At 49.4% G+C, this 20,839-nt stretch overlaps 2 protein-coding genes across 2 annotated transcripts in view; one reads left to right on the plus strand and one right to left on the minus strand.

Annotated features, from left to right (window-relative positions):
* Positions 1-947: 947 nt before the first annotated feature.
* On the plus strand, positions 948-3,361 carry ZNHIT2 (zinc finger HIT-type containing 2). Its single transcript, XM_024193570.2, has one exon. The coding sequence runs from the start codon at positions 963-965 to the stop codon at positions 2,262-2,264; it is 1,302 nt and encodes a 433-aa protein (XP_024049338.1). The 5' UTR covers positions 948-962; the 3' UTR covers positions 2,265-3,361.
* A 5,155-nt stretch (positions 3,362-8,516) lies between these two features.
* The window catches only part of TM7SF2 (transmembrane 7 superfamily member 2), a 12,815-nt gene continuing 492 nt past the window's right edge, over positions 8,517-20,839 (minus strand). The window contains exons 2-11 of the mRNA XM_026650343.1: positions 19,697-19,860; positions 19,248-19,444; positions 18,892-18,946; positions 18,351-18,545; positions 17,638-17,741; positions 12,028-12,147; positions 10,254-10,422; positions 9,710-9,790; positions 9,442-9,564; positions 8,517-8,757 (exon numbers count right to left, since the gene is read on the minus strand). Of these exons, the coding sequence (XP_026506128.1) occupies positions 8,597-8,757; positions 9,442-9,564; positions 9,710-9,790; positions 10,254-10,422; positions 12,028-12,147; positions 17,638-17,741; positions 18,351-18,545; positions 18,892-18,946; positions 19,248-19,444; positions 19,697-19,754 (1,263 nt within the window). The 5' untranslated portion in view covers positions 19,755-19,860 and the 3' untranslated portion in view covers positions 8,517-8,596. The remainder of the gene's footprint in view (positions 8,758-9,441; positions 9,565-9,709; positions 9,791-10,253; positions 10,423-12,027; positions 12,148-17,637; positions 17,742-18,350; positions 18,546-18,891; positions 18,947-19,247; positions 19,445-19,696; positions 19,861-20,839) is intronic.

The following is a 20,839-nucleotide window of genomic DNA, read 5'->3' on the forward strand; positions in this document are numbered from 1 at the left end:
AAAAACCTCCATGTGTCAGTATATAATGCCTGCATCTGTAACTTTCACTCTATGCATCTGAAGAAGTGAGGTTTTTAGCCACGAAAGCTTATGCCCAAATAAATGTTAGTCTTTAAGGTGCCACCCGACTCCTTGTTGTTTTTGTAGATACAGACTAACACGGCTACCCCCGATAAAGAACAAAAAGATTGATCTAGTACTCCGAGCTGCATTGAGAACCTGGGTAACTCAGTCCTGTTCCCTACTTCATGATTTAGATTAGAGTGGAAGACGTGAGCGGGGCTTTAGTGCTGCTCACTTCATATAGCTGAAATCTGTCTGTCTCTGCACCAGTTTCTCTGTCTGTAATGTGGTGATGATACTTCTAAGGCAGTTATGGCTTAATGTGTCAATATTTGAGAAGTGCTGGGAGATCCTTGGATGGAAGGCCCAAGTGTTCTTTCCACCTGGCTTTACAGTGATGACTCAGTGTGTGTGGTGGGACTGTGCTGCTGCTTTGTTATTACTGCACCTTTGAGGGTGTAGTGCTGGATCTGTAATTCTAGGAAGAAGCAAGATGCTTTTTAAGAGGAAATGTACAGACTCTCCTGGGGCTCCATTCTGCAAGAACCCAAAGCAATTTTGGTGCAGCTGCCTTGGGAATGGAGCAGGCTCATTTTTTAACAGATGGGTAGTGACAGACTGGGAGGGGGTGATCAATGCAGGGATTATTCAGATATGGGTGCCAGCTTTGTAAGGGTAGGGGCGGCCACGATGCCGCAGACTTCTCATACCCTCGAACAGCGCGACCCTTATGCAGTGGTCGCCGGAAATAGCCGAAAGGGTTTGGAGTTCCGAAGCTGAAGAGGCGAAACGCCCGAGAGTTTCCGAATCTAGGGCGGAGTTACCCGAAGTTGTACGAGCGCTTCCGGCGCGAAGGCGGAAATAGCCGAACCAAACAGCGGCTGCGGCAGAAGGCGGAAATGCCCGAGTGGTGGCGGAAAGACCCGAGCGCTGCCAAGATGGAGGCAGCCGAGCCCTGCGGCCTGTGCCTGCAGGAGCGGGCCCCCTACACGTGCCCCCGCTGTAACATGCGTTTCTGTTCGGTGCCCTGTTACCGGGGCCACGGGGCCTGCGCCGAGGCTTTCCACCGCCGGCAGCTGCTGCTCCGGCTCCAGGGCCAGCGGGGGGACCCGGCCTCCCGAACCCGCCTGAAAGAGGCGCTACTCCGGCTGCGGGAGCTACGCGAGCTCGAGGACGCGGAGCCCCAGCTAGGCCGCGACCTGGAGGACCAGGACGACGGTCTGTGGGAGCGGCTCAGTCCGGCCGAAAAGGCCGCCTTTCAGCGCCTGCTGAGCAGCGGGGAGATTGGAACCTTCCTGCCCCCCTGGAGGCCCTGGTGGCGGGGATGGGGCCGGGGGCTGGTCCAGGAGCTGGGGGGTACTGAGGGTGCCCAGGAAGCTGGGGATACCCAGCCCCCTGCAGGCACCCAGAAGCCAGAGCAGAAGATCCCAGACTCAGCACCTATCCACCAGCCACCGGTACCCCAAGGTGCTTACCCCCCCACGGGCATCCGGCAGCCAGAGGAGAGCTCAGGCATGGCACCCACCCAGCAGCCTGAAGAAATGCCAAGCCCAGTGCCTGCTGTGCCTGCATCCATTCCACCACTGAGCTCCCTGACCTGCAGCCCAGCCTCACCCCTGGTGTGCTTCCAGCTGCCTAATGTCCTCTATGCCTACGTCTTCGCCCTCACCCTCTACAATGGGGACTTGAGTGAAGATGAGCTGCTGCCTGAGTTCTCTGACGTGGTCCTGGATGTCTGCGGGGCATTGGGTGCCAGGCAGGTCTTCCGCTCCACAGCAGAGGCGCTGCAGGCTGCTCTCCAGGCAGTGACAGCCAGCCGGTACCCCGAGTGCCCCCTGGGGAATGCAGGTGCTATGATGGCAGTGGCCCAGATCCTGATGGGGGAGAATCAAACCAAACAGAAAGGCTACAGCTTGGCAGCCCTCTCCCATCTTGCCAGGCTGCTGGGCAAGGCCAAGAAACTGGTGCCAACAGAGGAGCGGCCCAGGGTGTATGGTGCCAAGAAGAAGTGTGAATTTCTGCTCTCCTGGGTCAATGAGAACCAGGAATCTTTGACTGGCCTGGCCCTAGAGGTACAAAGGGAATATAAAACCCATTTGGAGGCAGTCAAAGAGGTGGATGTAGTTACCAAAGAACTGCAGAAGATGTGGGGTGGGAAACTGCCCCCTGCAAAAAAGCCATTGATTGAGGAGTTGGACTGATGGCTGGAACTTAGTCACCCCTAAAACCATCCACACTTAAAATATTGGGGGATTTTAGTGGAATTGGACCCATTTAGAGACTGGATTATTTTTTTTAAGTGGGGAAAAGTGAATGAACCCTCTCTTGGTCAATAGCTGTTTTGGATAAATCCACTACACTGAGTCTTGGCACAAATGTTGATTTGGTTTCTAGGGAGTTGACCTGTTGCAATAAAAAGAGCAAAGCAGCTGGCTGTGTACATTCCTGTCTTCCATTCAGCGGGACCCTTGGTGTGTCCCATTCACTTAAAGCATTTGCTGTTACTTTGGTGGTTTCAAAGTTGGTGTGTTTTCCACTGGTGCTGCAGAAACTGCTAGCTGGTCACAGCATGGGACTCTGTGTTTTGTATCCCACCTCATACAGATTTTTGCAGAAATCATCAATAAAAGGACAGCTAGACACCCTCATAGCTAGAGTTGCTGTCAACTAGAAAACGAGCATTTTAAGGACAAACATACTCTGCATCCTTACAGCTGTTATAAACCACTGTCAAATTAACAGCAGTAACAGAACGTGAAAAGTCTTTGCTTTCCTGTGCATTAATATGGGAGCTGTATTCCCCCAAAAGTCCCAATCTCCATCATTAGACTGGAGCTTCAGCTGGAAATAACTAAAAAGACAGCTCCTGTTGAGAGAGAGAGAGAGAGGCCAGACCCATTCACAGCTCAGGAGAGAGTGAGAGACAGTGGCAGGAGAGAGAGTGAATGAGTATCAGGTATTTTTAAAATCTGATATTTTAATGTACATAGTCTTATCTAGTTAATGTTTATTTAGCTCTCTAAACTATTCTAACTGATCACTGTGGTAGGAATATAAGAATAGCTGGCCTGGATGAGACCCATGGTCCATCTAGTTCAGTATCCTATCTGTGACTGTGGCCTGCCCCAAATGCTTCAGAGGAAGGTGTAAGAACCCCACGGTAGGCAGATGTAGTGTAATCTGCTCCTGCAGCTCTGTAGGAGTTAGATTGGCATTAAGACCTGAATAGCAAGGTTTAATATTCCTTCCATAATGTTGTCTTGAATTATGTCAACTGGATATTCTTGATATCCATATAAATAGTTTATTCCTTTTTGAATCTTGCTGTATTCTTCACCTCAATGACTTTCTGTGGCAATGACTTCCACAGTCTAACACTGTGTTGTCTACAAAAGGTGTGTTTTGTTTTATCAGTGCACAGAATGCAAAGCACAGGGATTTTGATTAAGGGTTTGCAGGATTGTTGGAAAATAGGCCCATTTCCAAACCGTCTTAGGGTGTCACCAGTGAATCTTGTGTCTCTCAAGGAGAGGGGTGTTGTCCCCTAAATATTTTTGGAAAGCTACTGATGTCCCTAAATCCCATTGGCTTGGTGTGATTAGTTAGAGTTCTAACACCCTAGTCTTACACTCTGTCCTATGGGGCCAGTGATGAGTGTCAGGCTTCATAGAATGATACCCTAAGGTTTCCGTGTGAGAGAGCTTGAACTTGTAGCCCTTCTGGGCATGCAGCACAGCCCGTCTGTTCTTTTGCTTGGGGCTGAGAGCCAGCTATGGATTGAGAAAAATGGGGCATTTTATTTGCGGTGGGTTGGTTGAGTGAGGGAGAATTGGTGGGGAAGGGAGAAGTCATGGAAGGTCTGGGGCTGAATCCAATAGAATCTGTATGAATTTAAAAGAATACCTAGCTCTTATACTGGTATCCAATTGACCGCAACCCACCTCCTACCTCAAATTCCTTTGCCCAGCCAAAGAAGGGTTAGGGTGTAAGCCTCAAACTAGCATTAACCTATCCTGGGTGGAGTGTGGTCCTGTGAGCTGAGAACTCCATTTGGTTTGGGCACTAGCCTGTGACTCAGGGAACCTGGGTTCAACTCCCTGCTCTGACATAGACTTCCTATGTGACCTTGGGCAAGTCACTTAGCCTTTCTGTGCCTCAGTTTCCTCATAAGTAAAATAGGGATAATAGCACTGCCCTACCACATAGTGATGTTATGAGGATAAATACACTAAAGGTTGTAAGGTCCTTGGATACCACTACATCTATGCTGTTATAAAAGATCTGTGGCACAGCTGCAGCTGGCCCAGGTCACCTGACTTGGGGTGGGGCGGTGGAGCTATAAAATTGCAGGGCAGATGTTCAGGCTAGGGCTGGAGCCTGTGCTCGGAGACCCTCCCCACTCACTAGGATCTCAGTGCCCGGGCTCCAGCCCAAGAGTCTACATGTAGCTTTATTGCCCCGCAGCATAAGCCCCATGAATCAGTCAGCTGACCTAAGACACTGTGACATGTTTTTTTTTTTTTATCACAGTGTAGATGTACCTTAAGATACACAGAGGCACAAGGAGGGAAATGAGTCACTGAAGGTCATCCAGCAGGCCAGCGGCAGAGCTGGGAATAGAACCCCAATCTGCTGAGTCCCAGTGCTCTAGCCTCTAAGCCACATGGCCATAAACACCTAATCCTTGGCTATGGGCCCTCAGGGAATCAGAATAACGTGTTCCATGCAGATACTGTTCTGTATCAGTCTGCAGAGTTTTCCTGACTGCTGCTGGCCCTTCCCTGGCTTCAGAGCCTGCGGCCTTTCTGAATGTCCCATACCCCACAAGCACTTTGTGCAGCTGAAACTACAGTATAGATGTGCCCTTTTATGTTGGTACACAATTGAGCCCTGTGGGACTGTCATGGACCTAAGACCTGAAGGGACCATTGTAATCATCCAGTCTGATTTTTCCCCACCCCCCACAGACAGGCTATAGCATTTTCCCCAGAAACTGGATTAAAACATGTGTTTTGGAAAGAGATCTAGTTTTGCTTTAAAGACTCCAGGTGGTGGCCAGACCACACTCCCCTGGTGAGCTGTTCCAGTGTTTACTCACCCTCCCTGCTAGGAAATTGATTTATTTCAAGATTACATTTGTCTAACTTCAACTTCCAGCCATTGGATCTTGCTATGCCTTCCTCTGCTAGACTGAAAAGCCCTAACAGCCCCAGGTGCAGAAAAGAGCTCCTAGGCTGATGAGTGGAGTGGCAAGGCAGCCTTAGGAAAGGAGACTGAAAGAGCTGGGGTGGTTTAGCCTGGCCCTTAAAACGTGAGGGGATTTAATCACTCTCTATAACTACACAAAAGGGGTAAATCCTGGGAGGGAGAAGAGCTATTGAAGCTAAAGGACAATGTTGGCACAAGAACAAATAGGGATAAGATGTCCAGGAATCAACTGAAGCTGGAAATGAGAAGAAGGTTTCTACTCATCAGGGGAGGGAGGTTCTGGAGCAGACTCCCCCTAAAAGGAGTATTGCCTATTTGGTTGATTGTTTCCTGTATTTCAGATCTGACACTTTGCTCCTCTAGCCCTCAAAAGCATCGCAAACAATTGACTTTGAACGCAGATGGGGACTGCATTTAATATATTTTTAATAAAAATCATTGTCACATCAGTGCATTGTCCAAAACCACACTCCAGCATTCCCCAAAAGGGGAATTCTCCCAGTCCTTAAAATTAATCAGTCCCTTACAAACACAGCAAACCAAACTTGTATTCCACTTCAAGCCAAAACAGACTCCCAGCTGTGACTCTCTCTCCTTGGGGCTTGTCTTCTTTTTGATGTTCGCTCAAGGTTTAACTCAAGTTTTGCTCCTAACCTGACTCTTGTCCACACAGAAATCTCTAACATGAGTTAAGTAGTGCTTTAAAATCAAGCTAGCTGGTTTGCAAGGGGATGGAGGTTGAAGCTGGAGGGCTGCTGCCACTCAAGCTAGTAATGCAGCAGCTTGAGTTACAGCAGCACATCAACTGCTAATCCAATCATTCTGTACAGCTCCAGTATTGTTTCACGGTGCAGTTGCTCTCACGCTGCTCTCAGCGTATGTCTACACTGCTTTCCGAGGCATGACTGCAGCTTGGGGGGTACGTACCTGCACTAGCTTTACTCTAGCTAGCATGGCTAAAAATAGTGAAGATGCAGCAGCACATGCTGTACAAGCCTGTGCATCCACACTACTATTTGTAGCCATGCTAGCTAGAGCAGGGGTAGGCAACCTTTCAGAAGTGTTGTGCCGAGTCTTCATTTATTCTCTTTAATTTAAGGTTTTGCATGCCAGTAATTCATGTTAACGTTTTATAGAAGCTCTCTCTCTATAAGTCTATATTATATAAACTAAACTACTGTTGTATGTAAAGTAAACAAGGTTTTCAAAATGTTTAAGAAGCTTCATTTAAAATTAAAATGCTGATCTTAGGCTGCCAGCCTGCTCAGCCCGCTTCCAGCCTGGGGTTCTGTTCACCTAGGCCTGCAGTGGGCTGAGCAGGGCGACTCGAGGTCAGGGCAGAGGGCTGGGGTGTGTGGAGGTGCAGGGCAGAAGGCTGGGTGTTGGGGGGTGGTCAGGGCAGAGGGCTGGGGTGCTCGGCTCGTGGGGGTGCTCCCAGCCCCCTGCCCTGAGCGGCTCATGGCAGGGGGCTGGGAAGGATATGCCCTGTTCCACTCCCTTCCCCCAGGCCCATCCCTACCTCTCTCTGCCTGCTCTATGGAGCTGTGTGCAGGCTGCTGCTCTTCCCTCTCCCCCTCGCAAGGGCCATCGCAGGCAGGGAGAGGGAGGAGGAGCGGCAGAGGGGCCAGAATGCACCAAGCTGTGGGAAGAATTGGGAGAGGAGGGAAACTTGGCTGCTGCAGGACCAAGCTTCCCCCCTCCCCTGCTTCTTCCCCCAGCGTGGCACTTTCCAGCCCCTCCTCCTCCTCTCACCGGGCAGGCAGCATGCCATTCAGAATCGGCTCGCGTGCCGTGTTTGGCACGTGTGCCGTAGGTTGCCGACCCCTGAGCTAGAGTAAAGCTAATGTGGCTATGCCAGTCTAGGCTGCACTCACACGTCCGATTGCAGTGTAGACATATTCTAGCCGAGTTCAAGTGAGAGTAACTCCAGTGTACTCATTTGAGCTAACTGTTGCAGTGAAGACAAACCCTCCATCTCATCATGACCCATGCATCTGTCGGGCTGACCTTTCTGCTGTGGGCTTGCACCTCCTTACAGCAGCAGAGGAGAATTCAGGCACGCTCCATTCTCAGATGTCCAGGGTGAAGCCTGCAATGAGCTTGCAGCCAACTGTAGTGGTTGCGATATTGTTAGACTCTTTCATTAAAGCATTACCAATCATGCAGTAAGCTCCATCGTGGTCCCTCATGGAAGGCAATGCTTTAAGCTCGAGTGAAGCACAGAGGAATGCAGCTCAGACATCTAGTGCTGTTATGAAAACATTGTGGGTTTTGTTATACATAAGAATGGCCATACTGGGTCAGACCAGAGGTCCATCTAGCCCAGTATTCTGTCTTCCAACAGTGGCCAATGCCAAGTGCCCCAGAGGGAATAAACAGAACTGGTAATCATCAAATGATCAATCCCCTGTTGCCCATTCCCAGCTTCTGGCAAAGAGAGGCTAGGGACACCATCCCTGCCCATCCTGGCTAATAGCCATTGATGGACCTAGCCTCCAGGAACTTATCTAGTTCTTTTTTGAACCCTGTTACAGTGTTACCTTTCACAACATCCTCTGGCAAAGAGTTCCACAGGTTGACTGTGCGTTGTGTGAAAAAATACTTCCTTTTGTTTGTTTTAAACCTGCTGCCTATTAATTTCATTTGGTGACCCCTAGTTCTTGTGTTATGAGAAGGAATAAACAACACTTCCTTATTCACTTTCTCCACACAAGTCATGATTTTATAGACCTCTATCATATCCCCCTTAGTTGTCTCTTTTCCAAGCTGAAAAGTCCCAGTTTTATTAATCTCTCCTCACATGGTAGCTGTTCCATACCCTTAATCATTTTTGTTGCCTTTTCTGAACCTTTTCCAATTCCTATCTATCTTTTTTGAGATGAGGTGACCACATCTGCACACAGTATTCAAGAGGTGGATGTACCATGGATTTATATAGAGGCAATATGATATTTCCTGTATTATCTATCCCTTTCTTAATGATTCCCAACATTCTGCACCCCAAACCCCTCATCCCCAGCTCCACCCCAGAACCTGCACCCTCAGCCGGAGCCCTCACCCCGTGTCCCAATTCCCTGCCCCAGCCTGGAGTCCCCTCCCACACTCCAAATCTCTCGGTCCCAGCCTGGAACACCCTCCTACACTCCAAACCCCTCATCCCCAGCCCCACCCCAGAGCCCGCACCTCCATCTGGAGTCCTCTGGGGATGACAACCTGCCCCAGTGGTGAGGACAGGCTAGCGTCCTGCCAGCCTTTGGAGCAGTGGTGGGCAGATGTGAGCTGTCGTGCCTGGGTCTGCATGGGGCATGGTGTGCTGGGCCACATCTCAGTAAAGGTAAGGGAAGATCCTGTAGGGAACTCGCCGGCAGTACTCCTGCCAGGCGAGCCCGTATTTCCGCAGGCACTGGTGCTCATCCCGAGCCTCCCGGTGAATCAGCAGCACAGTGAAGTAGAAGACGTAGAAGTAGGGCAGGACGTGTGTCAGGCCTGAAGGGGTGGGAGAGACATGGGGCATGAGGAGAGGAGGCCATGGGCCCTTCCAGTGCAATGGTTCTCAACCCAGGGGCTGCTTGTGTCCTAATCAGCACATAGCTGTGGCCCATGTGACATCCTCAGGGCCTTACAGGCAGTATATATATTGCGTAGATGCAGCCCACATAAAAACACAGAGAGCTGCATATGTGGCCCACAATGGTAAACAGGTTGAGAACCATTGTTCTAATGGATAGCCTGAGTGCTGAGCAAACTTGTCTAGGGCCTAGATTCCTCCCCACTCCCACGTTAATGATACACTGATGCCATCCTTTGAAGGTGCGACCAGTGCCTTCCACCTGGGACTTCAGGCCAACCAGACCAGGTGCCTTCTACGTGACCTCTGGCTGGAGTAGGGGGCAGCATATTGGTGCCATCTGCTTGGGCCATGACTGGGATGTTGGGCCAGAGCGGGCACCCTCTGTGTAGCTTGTGAAAGACACAATGGGTGCCCAAGGCAGACACCACTGCCCTGAGGGCTAGAGAGATGCTGCCCTGCCTCCACTGCAGAGGGGCAGTAGGGATATCCCCTAAAGGCACAGGTCCCAGTGGGACACCAATGCTGGGGGCAGGAGAAGGAGACACCCCCCCCCCCGCCCCCCCCAACACCTCCTTGCCCCAGGCAGGATTTAGACTCACCACAGGGCAGCGACCAGGCCAGAGCCATGATGAGATCCCCCAGATAGTTGGGGTGGCGCACAAACCCCCACCACCCAGACACCAGGAGACGCCGGCCCGTGGCTGTGGGGATGGTTTTGAGACCTGGGAGGAGGAGAAGAGCATTACCCACATGGCATCCATTCCTCTTCCTCCCTCCCATTAGCATCCCCTTCTTCTCCCCCCACTCCAGACTCCTTCACTCCAAGTCCCCCATCTAATGCCCATCCAAGAGGTGGCTGCAGCTCACCAGTTACTCTAGGGTCGTTGGGGTTCCTGCGGAAAGTGTTCTTCTGGGAATTGGCGCTGCGGAAGATGCAGTAGCCCAGACCTGCCAAGAAGAGAACCAGAGTGAGGACAGGCTGTGGGAGCTCTAGGCATGGGGATACTGGCACTTCTGCCATGGATTGGTATGGAAACAGATCGCTCTGGAGAGGACAAAGGGATGAACGACAGTGGTGGTGGATGCTGGCTCAGGGTGGCATTGAGCAGGTCTTTCAATCCTCACGCTTCAGGGTGTGGCTTGGGGCTAGGCAGGAAGGGATTTCACTCCATTGTACAGCAAGGTGTGTTGTAGGGTTGGTGAGGCAGGAAGGGTGTGTGTGGAGGGGGGGGGTAAGAGATACTGTGATAGATGGGGTCATGGGGTAAAGTGAGAGGGATACTACACCTATTGGTCTTGACTAGGTGGATCCATTGGTCTGATCGGGGGGGGGGGGGGGGAGAAGAGGAGAGATATGGGACTGAATGAGCCTATTGGTCTGGTTTGTGGGAGGGAATCACCTGAGCCTCACCATTGAGCAAGAGGATCCCGACAGCCATGGGCAGGCTCAGCTTCTGGGGGTGGTTGACCAGGAAGTAGGCCTGCAGGCTGTAAGTGAAGGGCACCCAGGCCAGGTCCCCAAAGGCCAACATGAAGCCAAACCCATCGTGTACGATGTCCATGGTGGTGAGGATGGCCTCCTGCAGGACACAGAGGAGCCACATCCAGCATGGATAAAAAAAAATCAATGCTAAACAAAATTTAAATATTTAAAAAACCCTAAATCTATTTAAAATTAAATATGAAATAAACAACCTGTGCTAAAGCCTAACCATGCTGTAATCTATTAAACTATTTAAATACAACCCCCCCCCCAATATTAAGCAGGACACGTTTGCTGCCAAGTTTAAAGAAAGTGAACACACAGAATTGCTTGACATCACTGGCTAGGCACCTGGAACCAGAGTTTGTTGAAGCACTAAACCACCTTTCAACTGTTGGCAGTAGTCTCTTCTGCAGGTGCAGAGAGAATATTTAATTTCATTTCCTTTTATTCAACTAAATCAGTTCAGTGACTAGTTCATTTGAAGTTACGAAATCAATTGGGAGTTGAACAGGCAGGAAAGCTTGTTTTTCTCTTCCAATCTATGAAGAAAAACTATGTGTGAGAGGATGAGATCTACTAGTTCTAAAATCTTGAATGACATGGTGACCAGAAACAATCAGTTAAATTCACAGACTACAGATACTACAGTGAAACCCCACTATACCGCGATGTTTGGGGTCCAAAAAGTTACATCGTGCTAAATGCGGGGTCGCAGTATAGCAGGGTTTCAAGCCAGTCAGTGGTCCCCAAGGCGGTGCATTGAGGGCTGCGGCGCCAGTGCTCACTGTCCCTGGCAGGCGCGGGGCCGCAGCTTCTCTCCCCTGCCTGGCACTAGGCGGGGGCACATCAATGTCTCGGCAGGCGTCATGGCGTTGGGGACCACTAGTACATACTGTATTACTGTAGGTCTTAAACGGGGGCCAAATTGTGATCGCGTTATATGCAATTTTGCATTATGGCGGGGCGCCTTATTGCGGGGTTTGACTGTACTTCCTTTGTTTAATACAATCAGTTTTAAATAGAACACATTTATTGATAAATGTTTTAAAAGTATATTAGCACACAAAGTAGTTTTATTTTATTCAAAACCCTAACATGCTGTTTCTGGGAATTTTTTATTGAATTTTAATTTCCATCCAAATAGAGCTGGACACAAATTGCAAGTAAAACATCAATCATCATATTGTAAATAAATACAACCTTCACCATTTTCTAACATAATAAAATGTAAAAATTAAGAATCAGAATACATGTAAAGTAAGCTATATAATTGCTCAAATAAATGTGTAGAGATATATTGTGTTCTCCTGGTTAGCAAAAAAGTACCGAATTTAGTACAGTATAACGTCAGGGTATGTTTGGTTGCAAACTAACATGTTTTAATAGTTACCCACCAGTGAAAAATCAACCTTTTGTTAGGAAAATAACTATGAAGTACAAATGCAAAACTTGACTACAATCAATTATTTAAATTAAATCAATCCACCCTGGCCACATCTGTGCTTAAAATCACCAATCCCCACTCCCTTCTCAGAGCTGGGTCCTCAATCCCAGCCCCCCTGTTTGAACCACTGGACTCCACCCTCCTCCCAGACATGGGAAGGGAACCCAGGAGGCCTCCCCTAAGGTTCCCTTTGTAGCCCCTAGGCCATTGCAGATCCCAAGCCCAGGCTAAGCCAGGGATGTGGGAGTGACTCACCTCATTCCAAAGTGCATCCACCACATACAGCAGCTGGAAGGCATTGACCAGGAGCATAGCCAGCGAGGGGCTGCCCCGCAGCTCAGTCTCTTTCATCAGCATGGCCATGTTCACCAGTGCCTGGCAGGAGGGGAGCAATCAGGCGGAGTTTAGAGAAGACCTGCCTCCCTCCCTTGCCCCCAGCACCCTGTCTGCCCAGAGAAAAACACCGGATTGCTGAGTGGACCAGGAGTGCCATTTCAGATTTTGGTAAGGGAGGGGGCAAATTTAACTATGATTCCAGAGGCTACTTGAGCACCTATAAACTCTTGGTTTTCTTGCAGATGATCTTTTATATCTAGTGCTCCTGTCAGATAATAATTTCTGATTCCTATATAAAGAAAAAAAATTAAATAAATATTAGACCCACTCAGCTCTAATACTAACATGTTCTGACATCTTGTGTCAAGTCACTGAAGGGACACTGGTTAGGTTTAAAATTTTAATGTATATTCTTAATTTGTTACTAACTCTTGAATAGAACAATTGAAACAATTGTAGAAAAATCTAGATTACTTTCTATCACTTTTTTGCAGTTCATCACGCTTGGAATAGATCATTTAACTTTTGGAAACATCCTGTTAGGGCAAGGCCCCATGAGTTTATACTGCACCTGCCTGGGGCTCTAGGGGTGTTACCCCACTACAAATCATAGACTAAAAAATTACTTTAAACAGTAGTGAAACTGACACTTTCAAGTCACTTTCATAGTATTGCCAACCCCAAATGTTCAAAAATCAAGAATCAGGCTCACCAAAAATCATGAGATTGGCTTTAAAATAATGATATTGTGTAAAAAAAAAAAATCATAGATTTGGTGGGGTTTTTTATTTATATTCTGCTTTTTGAGCCTTTAAGGTGCACTGGGGTCACATTTTGAAGCTTTCGCCACAGCCACAAGAACTAAACTTCATTTTTCTTTAAGAAGGAAGGCTGAAATCATCACATATCACTTGACTCCAGGAACTGGGGCTTTAAGGAAAACAATAATTATCATGAGACTCATGACAAAATAATGAGAGTTGGCAACACTGCTTTCACTTCTGTTTAAAGGCCAGTTACTTTCCAGAAGGGTCTTAAACATAACACTACAGCGATTGAGTTGCAGTTTTCACAGGAGACTATTTTAAAATCAAACACCAAGAAAATTCCATGTTTTGAAGTTGGGGAAAAAATTGAGACTTCTGAGTTATATCAGGGCGACTGCAGGCAGGAAAGGAAAACAAACAGGCACAGAAGCTCTGGGCAACTCTTCCTCTTGAAAGAAAGTTGGAGGGTCAAATCTTCTAGTCCTTAAACAAGTAAAACTTCTATTGCCATCAGCACCTCCACTCAGATATAAAACACAGTGAACATGTGAGGTCAATAACTATGCATACTTAAATATCTGAGCCATCTTATCCAGAGTTACACATCTTATATGCATTGACTCAGGGACAACATTTTCTGGCATATTCTGAATAGTGCTGAGCACACAGATAGTGCCCAACGAATAACACAAATCATGACAATAATCGTCAACTTTATGGACTCTGTGGATGCAATTTCTGTTCTTTGTTCTGGAATTGGCCTGAATACGGCTGAAACCCTACAAATTTGATGTATAATCACATCTGATACTCATACAACACTTTCTCATTCTTTCCTTTTTTCAAACTCACAACAAAAAATGACAAAAAATGGTTTTCAGTTAAAATAAATGGGCATGTCTTCACTAGTAACGTTAAAGAGCTGGCCATGGCAGTGCTTTAATATGGCTGTGTAGTCGCGGCACCAGCGCTGGGAGAGAGGTCTCCCAGCACTATAAAAAACCCCACCTCCACGAGGGGTGTAGCGCCTCCCAGCGCTGGTGCACTGTCTACACTAACACTTTACAGCGCTGAAACTTGCAGCGCTCAGGGGGGTGTTTTTTCACACCCCTAAGTGAGAAAGTTGCAGCTCTGTAAGGTGCCAGTGTAGACAAGCCCTAAAATTGCATAGCAGGCATTGCTGTACAATTCAGCCTGGGGCAGAACCTGCCACCTATTGACAGTTAAGTGCTCTCCTCTCATCTGACTCTCATTCTCTTTCTTTCTTCATCCTTCCTGACCTCTGCTGCTTTTCATACTGTCAACCATGACATCCTTCCCAATCACCTGGAACTAGGGTGACCAGACAGCAAATGTGAAAAATCAGGACGGGGTGGGGGTAATAGGAGCCTATATAAGAAAAAGACCCAAAAATCGGGACTGTCCCTGTAAAATTGGGACATCTGGTCACCCTACCTGGGACCAATTGCTGGAATCTCAGAGAGCTGGCCTTCCTGGTTTTGCTCCTGTCCATCAGAGGCCTCTTTTTTGCAGCATGCAGCAGAGAGAAAGGCTGGTCCAGTGGATAGTGAGCTAGATCTGAGAGACCTGGGTTCTACCCTTCCTCCCCCCCCCAATGACTTCCTGTATGACCTCAGGTCAGTGCCTTAGGGACAGAGTTTCAAAGGCTTTTAGGCACCCAAAGATGCAGCTAGGCACCTAGTGGGGTTTACAAAGCACCTAACCTTCTTGGTGCTTTTGAAAATCCCACTAGGTGCCTAAATACCTTTGAAAATCTGGCTGTTAGTCTCTCAGTGCCCCATCTGTACAATGGGGATAACAGTACTGCTCGACTTCTCCGAGGGGCTGTGATGTGAGGTACTCAGATACTACGGTGATGGGACCACATAAGTACCACAGGTAGAGTGGGAACTTCTTTATACCACTGCTATCCCTTCCCTGGGTTTTGGCCCCTTCTTTTCACGTATGCCCCTCACATCTTCCTCTTTTCTGACTGTAACCTTGGCTCAGAGGGCTTGGTTGTATTTCTTCTGAGTCCCCTGCGTTCCCTCTTCAACCCCCGCCCACCATCACCACCCGTATCCATAAACCTGGGAATCCTGGACGCCCCATCATCTCAGGCATTGGCACCCTGACAGCAGGATTTTCTGGCTATGTGGACTCTCTCCTCAGGCCCGACACTACCAGCACTTCCCCATCACCATAGTATCTTCCAGACATCACCGACTTCCTGAGGAAACTACAATCCATTGGTGATCTTCCAGAAAACACCACCCTAGCCACTATAGATGTAGAAGCTCTCTACACCAACATTCCATACAAAGATGGCCTACAAGCCGTCAGGAACAGTATCCCCGATAATGTCACGGCAAACCTGGTGGCTGAACTTTGTCACTTTCTTTGTCCTCGCCCACAACTATTTCAGATTTGGGGACGATTTATACCTTCAAGTCAGCGGCACTGCTATGGGTACCCGCATGGCCCCACATTTTTATGGCTGACTTAGAACAACGCTTCCTCATCTCTTGTTCCCTAGCACCCCTACTTTACTTGTACTACATTGATGACATCATCATCTGGACCCATGGGAAAGAGGCCCTTGAGGAAATCTATCTGAATTTCAACAATTGCCACCCCACCATCAACCTCAGCCTGGACCAATTCACACAAAAGAGATCCACTTCCTGGACACTACAGCACAAATAAGCGATGGTCACATAAACACCACCCTATACTGGAAACCTGCTGACCACTATACTTACCTATATGCCTCCAGCTTTCATCCAGACCACATCACATGATCTATTGTCTACAACCAAGCCCTAAGATACAACCGCATTTGCTCCAACCCCTCAGACAGAGACACACCTACAGGATCTCTATCAGGCGTTCTTAAAACTACAATACCCACCTGGGGAAGTGAAGAAACAGATTGATAGAGCCAGAAGAGTACCCAGAAGTGACTTACTACAGGACAGGCCCAACAAAGAAAGTAACAGAACGCCACTAGCCATCACCTTCAGCCCCCAACTAAAACCTCTCCAGCGCCTCATCAAGGATCTACAACCTATCTTGAAGGACAGTCCCTCACTCTCACCAACCTTGAGAGACAGACCAGTCCTTGCTTACAGACAGCCCTCCCAACCTGAAGCAAATACTAACCAGCAACTACACACCACACAACCAACCCCTGCAACAAATCCCGTTGCCAACTCTGTCCGCATATCTATTCAAGGGACACCATCATAGGACCCAACCACATCAGCCACACCAGCAAGGGCTCGTTCACCTGCACATCTACCAATGTGATATGCGCCATCATGTGCCAGCAATGCCCCTCTACCATGTACATTGGCCAAACCGGACAGTCTATGCAAAAGAATAAATGGACACAAATCAGACATCAAGAATTGTAACATTCAAAAACCAATAGGAGAGCACTTCAATCTCCCCGGACACTTAACAGGCTTAAAAGTGGCCATTCTTCAGCAACAAACATTCAAAACTAGACTTCAGCGAGAAACTGCAGAACTGGAATTAATTTGCAAACTGGACACCATCAAATTAGGCCCGAATAAAGACTTGATACTCACACCTTCTTGTCAATTGTTGGGAATGGGCCACATCCACCCTAATTGAATTGGCTTCATTAGCACTGACCCCCCACTTGGTAAGGCAACTCCCATCTTTTCATGGGCTGTATATTTATGCCTGCTTACTGTATTTTCCACTCCATGCATCTGATGAAGTGGGTTATAGCCCATGAAAGCTTATGCCCAAATAAATTGTCTAAGGTGCCACAAAGACTCTTCCTTGTTTTTACTGATACAGACTAACAGGGCTACCCCTCTGAAACCTGTTTTACAGGCTCATCTAAGGACTTCCAGAGCCTTAATCTTAATCACCCAAGCCTCTTTTTGGAAAGAAAACACTGACTCCTTGCCTTGGGGACACAAGCTGGGAGGAGCAGCTCTTTGCAGAACTCACATTCCACACTAATGCTGTGCAGTTAAGAGCTCCACCTGGGAGCACACCTCCTGTATGAAACTCGGGGTGGGGGTGGAGTGGGAGGGGGGCGTGGCAGCCCCTCCTCCACCCTACCTAATTGGCACCCTTGAGTGAGACCTCCCCAATCTCTCACTGACATACTGGGGCAGACCAGCCTGGTATCTTCCCCTCCCCACCAAGGCCGGCTCTGACTTTTTTGCCGCCCCAAGCAGGGCGGCCGGACCCAGACGCAAAGCAAAAAAGGGCAGCCGTGCCGCCCTAAGATTGGACGGAATGATGCTGCCCCTTAGAATCTGCCACCCCAAGCACGAGCTTGCTTGGCTGCTCCCCGGAACCGGCCCTGCTCCCCGCTGCCCCGGATTTGACCAAAGGCATATCTAGCCCCTGCGTAAGACCATCCTGCCTGGTTTACCTCTACCCCTGCATCAGACTAATGGGGCCACCTATGCCTGGCATCCCACACTCTCTGCTGCCCCAGATCAGACCAATGGGCCTATCTAGTCTGGTATTCTTCACCCCTCCCACCATGCTTGGTCTGACTAATGGGTCCATCTAGGCTGGGATTTCTGGCTATGGCTAGTATCTGCTACACATAGCCATCTGGAGGGAGGGAAATTCCCCCTTGCAACTTTCCCCCGGGACTAGTGTTCCCCTGCAGCAGGTTCTCTTATCCTTTGCCTTCGCAAGGTCATTATAGCCATGGGCCCAAGGGACTTTCTGCAGCAGGGAGCACCCTAAAACCCCACCCACTTACCCAGCCGAGGAGGCCTGGCCGCAGCTCACAGAAATACTTCAGGTCGAAGGAGCCGATGCGTGGGTTCAGCTCATGGCCCATGAAGAAGTCATAGATAGGATTCCCTGTGTGACCAATAGCAAGTCAGGCACCTCAAGGGGGAATAGCTACTCCCCCTTCCTCTCCCTGCCACCTTGGACCAGACCAATAGGCCTGTCCAGCCCAGCATCCCCCCTGCTGCCTCAGATCAGACCAATGGGTCCATCTAGTCTGGTATGCTCCTCTCTCTGTTACCCTGGATCAGTCCAAGGGGCCCATCCCACTGGCCTGGTATCCCCACCCCTGCTGTGCTAAATCTGGATATGTCTGGTTTCCAATGGGTGCTATTGCTGGATGCTTCATTGGAAGGTTAAACTCTCTGCAACAAGGGTGGTTCCTTTCTGACCCTCATCAACTGATCAGATACCTCCCTAGAGTCCTGGCAGTTTTTACCCTGACTGGCATCACTGGCTGCTCTCCCCCTGCACTCCTGTGACACACCAGGTATGACCTGTGTGTCTAAGAGAGTGTCTATGTGTTAGTGCATGCACAAGTGTCCCTGTGTGTGTGGTGCACAAGTGTCAGTGTGCAAGTGTCTGTGTGTGTTCAAATATACATATGTGCACACGTCTGTGTGTCTGCGTGCACAAGATCATTCCTGTGTCCGTGTGCCCCATGTGTATAGAAGGACTCACCTGAGTTCCCGCCTGGAGCCAGTGTTGTCTCTGGGGCAAAGAGGGACTTGAAGTAGAGGAGGAAGCTGAGGCCGAAGGCCAGCAGCAAGGCCGAGAAAGCCAATTGCAGGAAGTGGTCATAGATGTAGCTGAGGCGCAACCCGGCTGCCAATCCAGCCCCCACCACCAGGGCTGTGACCCCCATCGCATGGAAAGCTGCAGTGCGGGAGGAGAGAAGACAGGACACATGCTGCTTAGATACAGCAACACTTTGCGGCTTTTTAGCCGAGGATCCCTGAGTCACAGCGCACTGTTATTCTGGGAAACAGAGGCATGGAGAGGGGAAGGGACTTGCCCAAGGTAACACAGGGAATCTGTGGCAGAGCTGGGGATAGAACCCAGGAGTCCTGACTCCTGGGCACTTGCTCAGTCCCAATAGACAGCACTCCCCCACATACTATTACTTGTTACCATGAGGAAATTCAGTAAGTGATGTGATTGGCTGCAAATTCTGGGGCGGGTCATAGTCGATCTCCCCTCCCTAACAAAATCCAACACCCACCATTAATGCGATACTGGAGCCGGCTCTTGTCTCGAAGGACGATCCCTTCTGTGACCTGGGGGAAAGCCACACAACCAGTTAACACTGATCTCTCTGGTCTTGACTCCAACTCCTCTCATCGGCACCCTCCCTGGAGCCTCGGTTCACAACTGTGTAGATGAACTGAGTTTGGACAGGTCTCTGCCTACATGGTGTAGCCAGCTGGCCATGATCTGGCTCAGCCGTGACCCAGGCAATTCACATGTGCCCTTGATCCCCCATGGGTAGCCAAACAGCTACCATTAGGCAGATGGCACCCAGCAGGGAAGGGGACGTCCTGCCCTCCCCTCTGCCCAATGAGGCTGACCCCGCATTACCTTTCCCATAGGCAGCATGTAGAGGGCAGCCTGGAGTCCCACCCAAGCCAGGAGCAGCAGGAAGGTGTGGGGGCTCCAGAGGGTGCTCAGGGGTGGCAGCGGGGGCGGGAAGTTCAGCACGCTGGCTTGCTCAGTGCGACATGTCAGCAGAAGATAGAAGACAGTAGTTGGCATGAGAAAGAGGAGGATCATGGCTCCTGTAGAGGGAGGAAGGAGAGGTTAGAGGGACAAGATCCCCAGGGTGATCAAAACTGTGGGTGAGTGACAGGCAGCAGCATCCCTGAGAGAGAAGATCCCACAGTGAGTCAATGGCAGAGCTGGGAACCCAAAAGTGCTGACTCCCAGACCCACCCTGCTCTAACCATGTAGCTGCATGCACAGCTCCAGTTTGCACTGCCTTTCAGGGTATGGGAGCCACTGCCTTCCAAACCCCCTCACCCTCGTCTTACCCAGGGGCCCTCCAAACTCCAGCTCTTTGGTGCGTGGGATCTTATACCGATCCATCATCCTCGTGCTCCAACCTTCTCTGCCGAGACACAAAGCTCTTCCCACAGGAAGCCTCTCTAACCACAGTCACTTCCTCCTTCAGGAGAGGCTCTTGTGGATCCCGGACCTATGGGACAGAACATGGGTCATTAGTGCCTGCCACTCTCAGCTGACAGTGGTTGCGGTGGAAGGGTGAGAGACAGCCTGCTCTGATCTGGGCTGGGTGTTTAGCCTATGGCCATGTCTACACTACACAATTATGTCTACCTAACTTACATCTGCATACAGTCACCACAGGTATTAAATCACTTGTGTCGGCAGTATGCGTTCTCACCAGGACGCGTGTATCGATCGTACTGTCAGTGCAGAGCATTGTGGGACGGCTCCTGAAAGCCAGTCACAGTCAATGAAAGCAATGCAGGGTCTGCACTGACACTGCATCCATCTAATTACATCGACCTTGGCTCTCCACCGCTCAGGGAGGTGGTGTTACTAAAGTGCCGCAGAGAGGAACTTACGTCAGCGGGAGCCAAACGTAAATGAAGAGATTTACTGGTTGCTTCAGTAAAATCCAGTAGCATGGAGTTCCATAGGTTTAAGATAGGAGCAGCATCAAACTCCTGTGCGGTGATGGATGACAGATTATGACAATGGGAGTTAGGCACCTAAATACTTTTGAGGGTCTGGGCCTAAGCAACTTGCCCAAGGTCCCACAGGGAGTCTGTGGTAGAGCAGGGCACTGAATGTGGGTCGATAGCTATGGGCAAGATGAGGTTGCTGGATCAGAGAAGACCTGGAAATACTTCCAGCAATAGAGTTAAAGACAGAAAACAGCCCTGTCTACTCTGGAGTTCAAAGTCATCTGGCAGAACATTTTTTTTGTTTTAAAGTACGTTTGTAAGAAGGTCTAGGGCTGGGAGAGCAGGGAGGCTGCGTGTCAGGATTGAGAGGGAGGAACCCATAATGGGAACAGTAGTTGGGGTTGCAGGTCAGGACTGAGGGCCATTGGCAGAGCTGCGTGTAGGGTGCAGACACCAGGAATGGAATAGCAGGGGGCTGCAGGCCAGGACAGAGGGGCATTGGCAGAGCTGCATATGGGGTGCAGA

Source organism: Terrapene carolina, unplaced genomic scaffold, assembly GCF_002925995.2.
Source record: "Terrapene carolina triunguis isolate 2854851 unplaced genomic scaffold, T_m_triunguis-2.0 Scaffold89, whole genome shotgun sequence".
In the NCBI taxonomy this organism is placed as follows: domain Eukaryota; kingdom Metazoa; phylum Chordata; order Testudines; family Emydidae; genus Terrapene; species Terrapene triunguis.

Excerpts from the sequence above, each read along its gene's own strand:
- ZNHIT2 (XM_024193570.2), top strand. The coding sequence starts at position 963 with ATGCCCGAGTGGTGGCGGAAAGACCCGAGCGCTGCCAAGATGGAGGCA.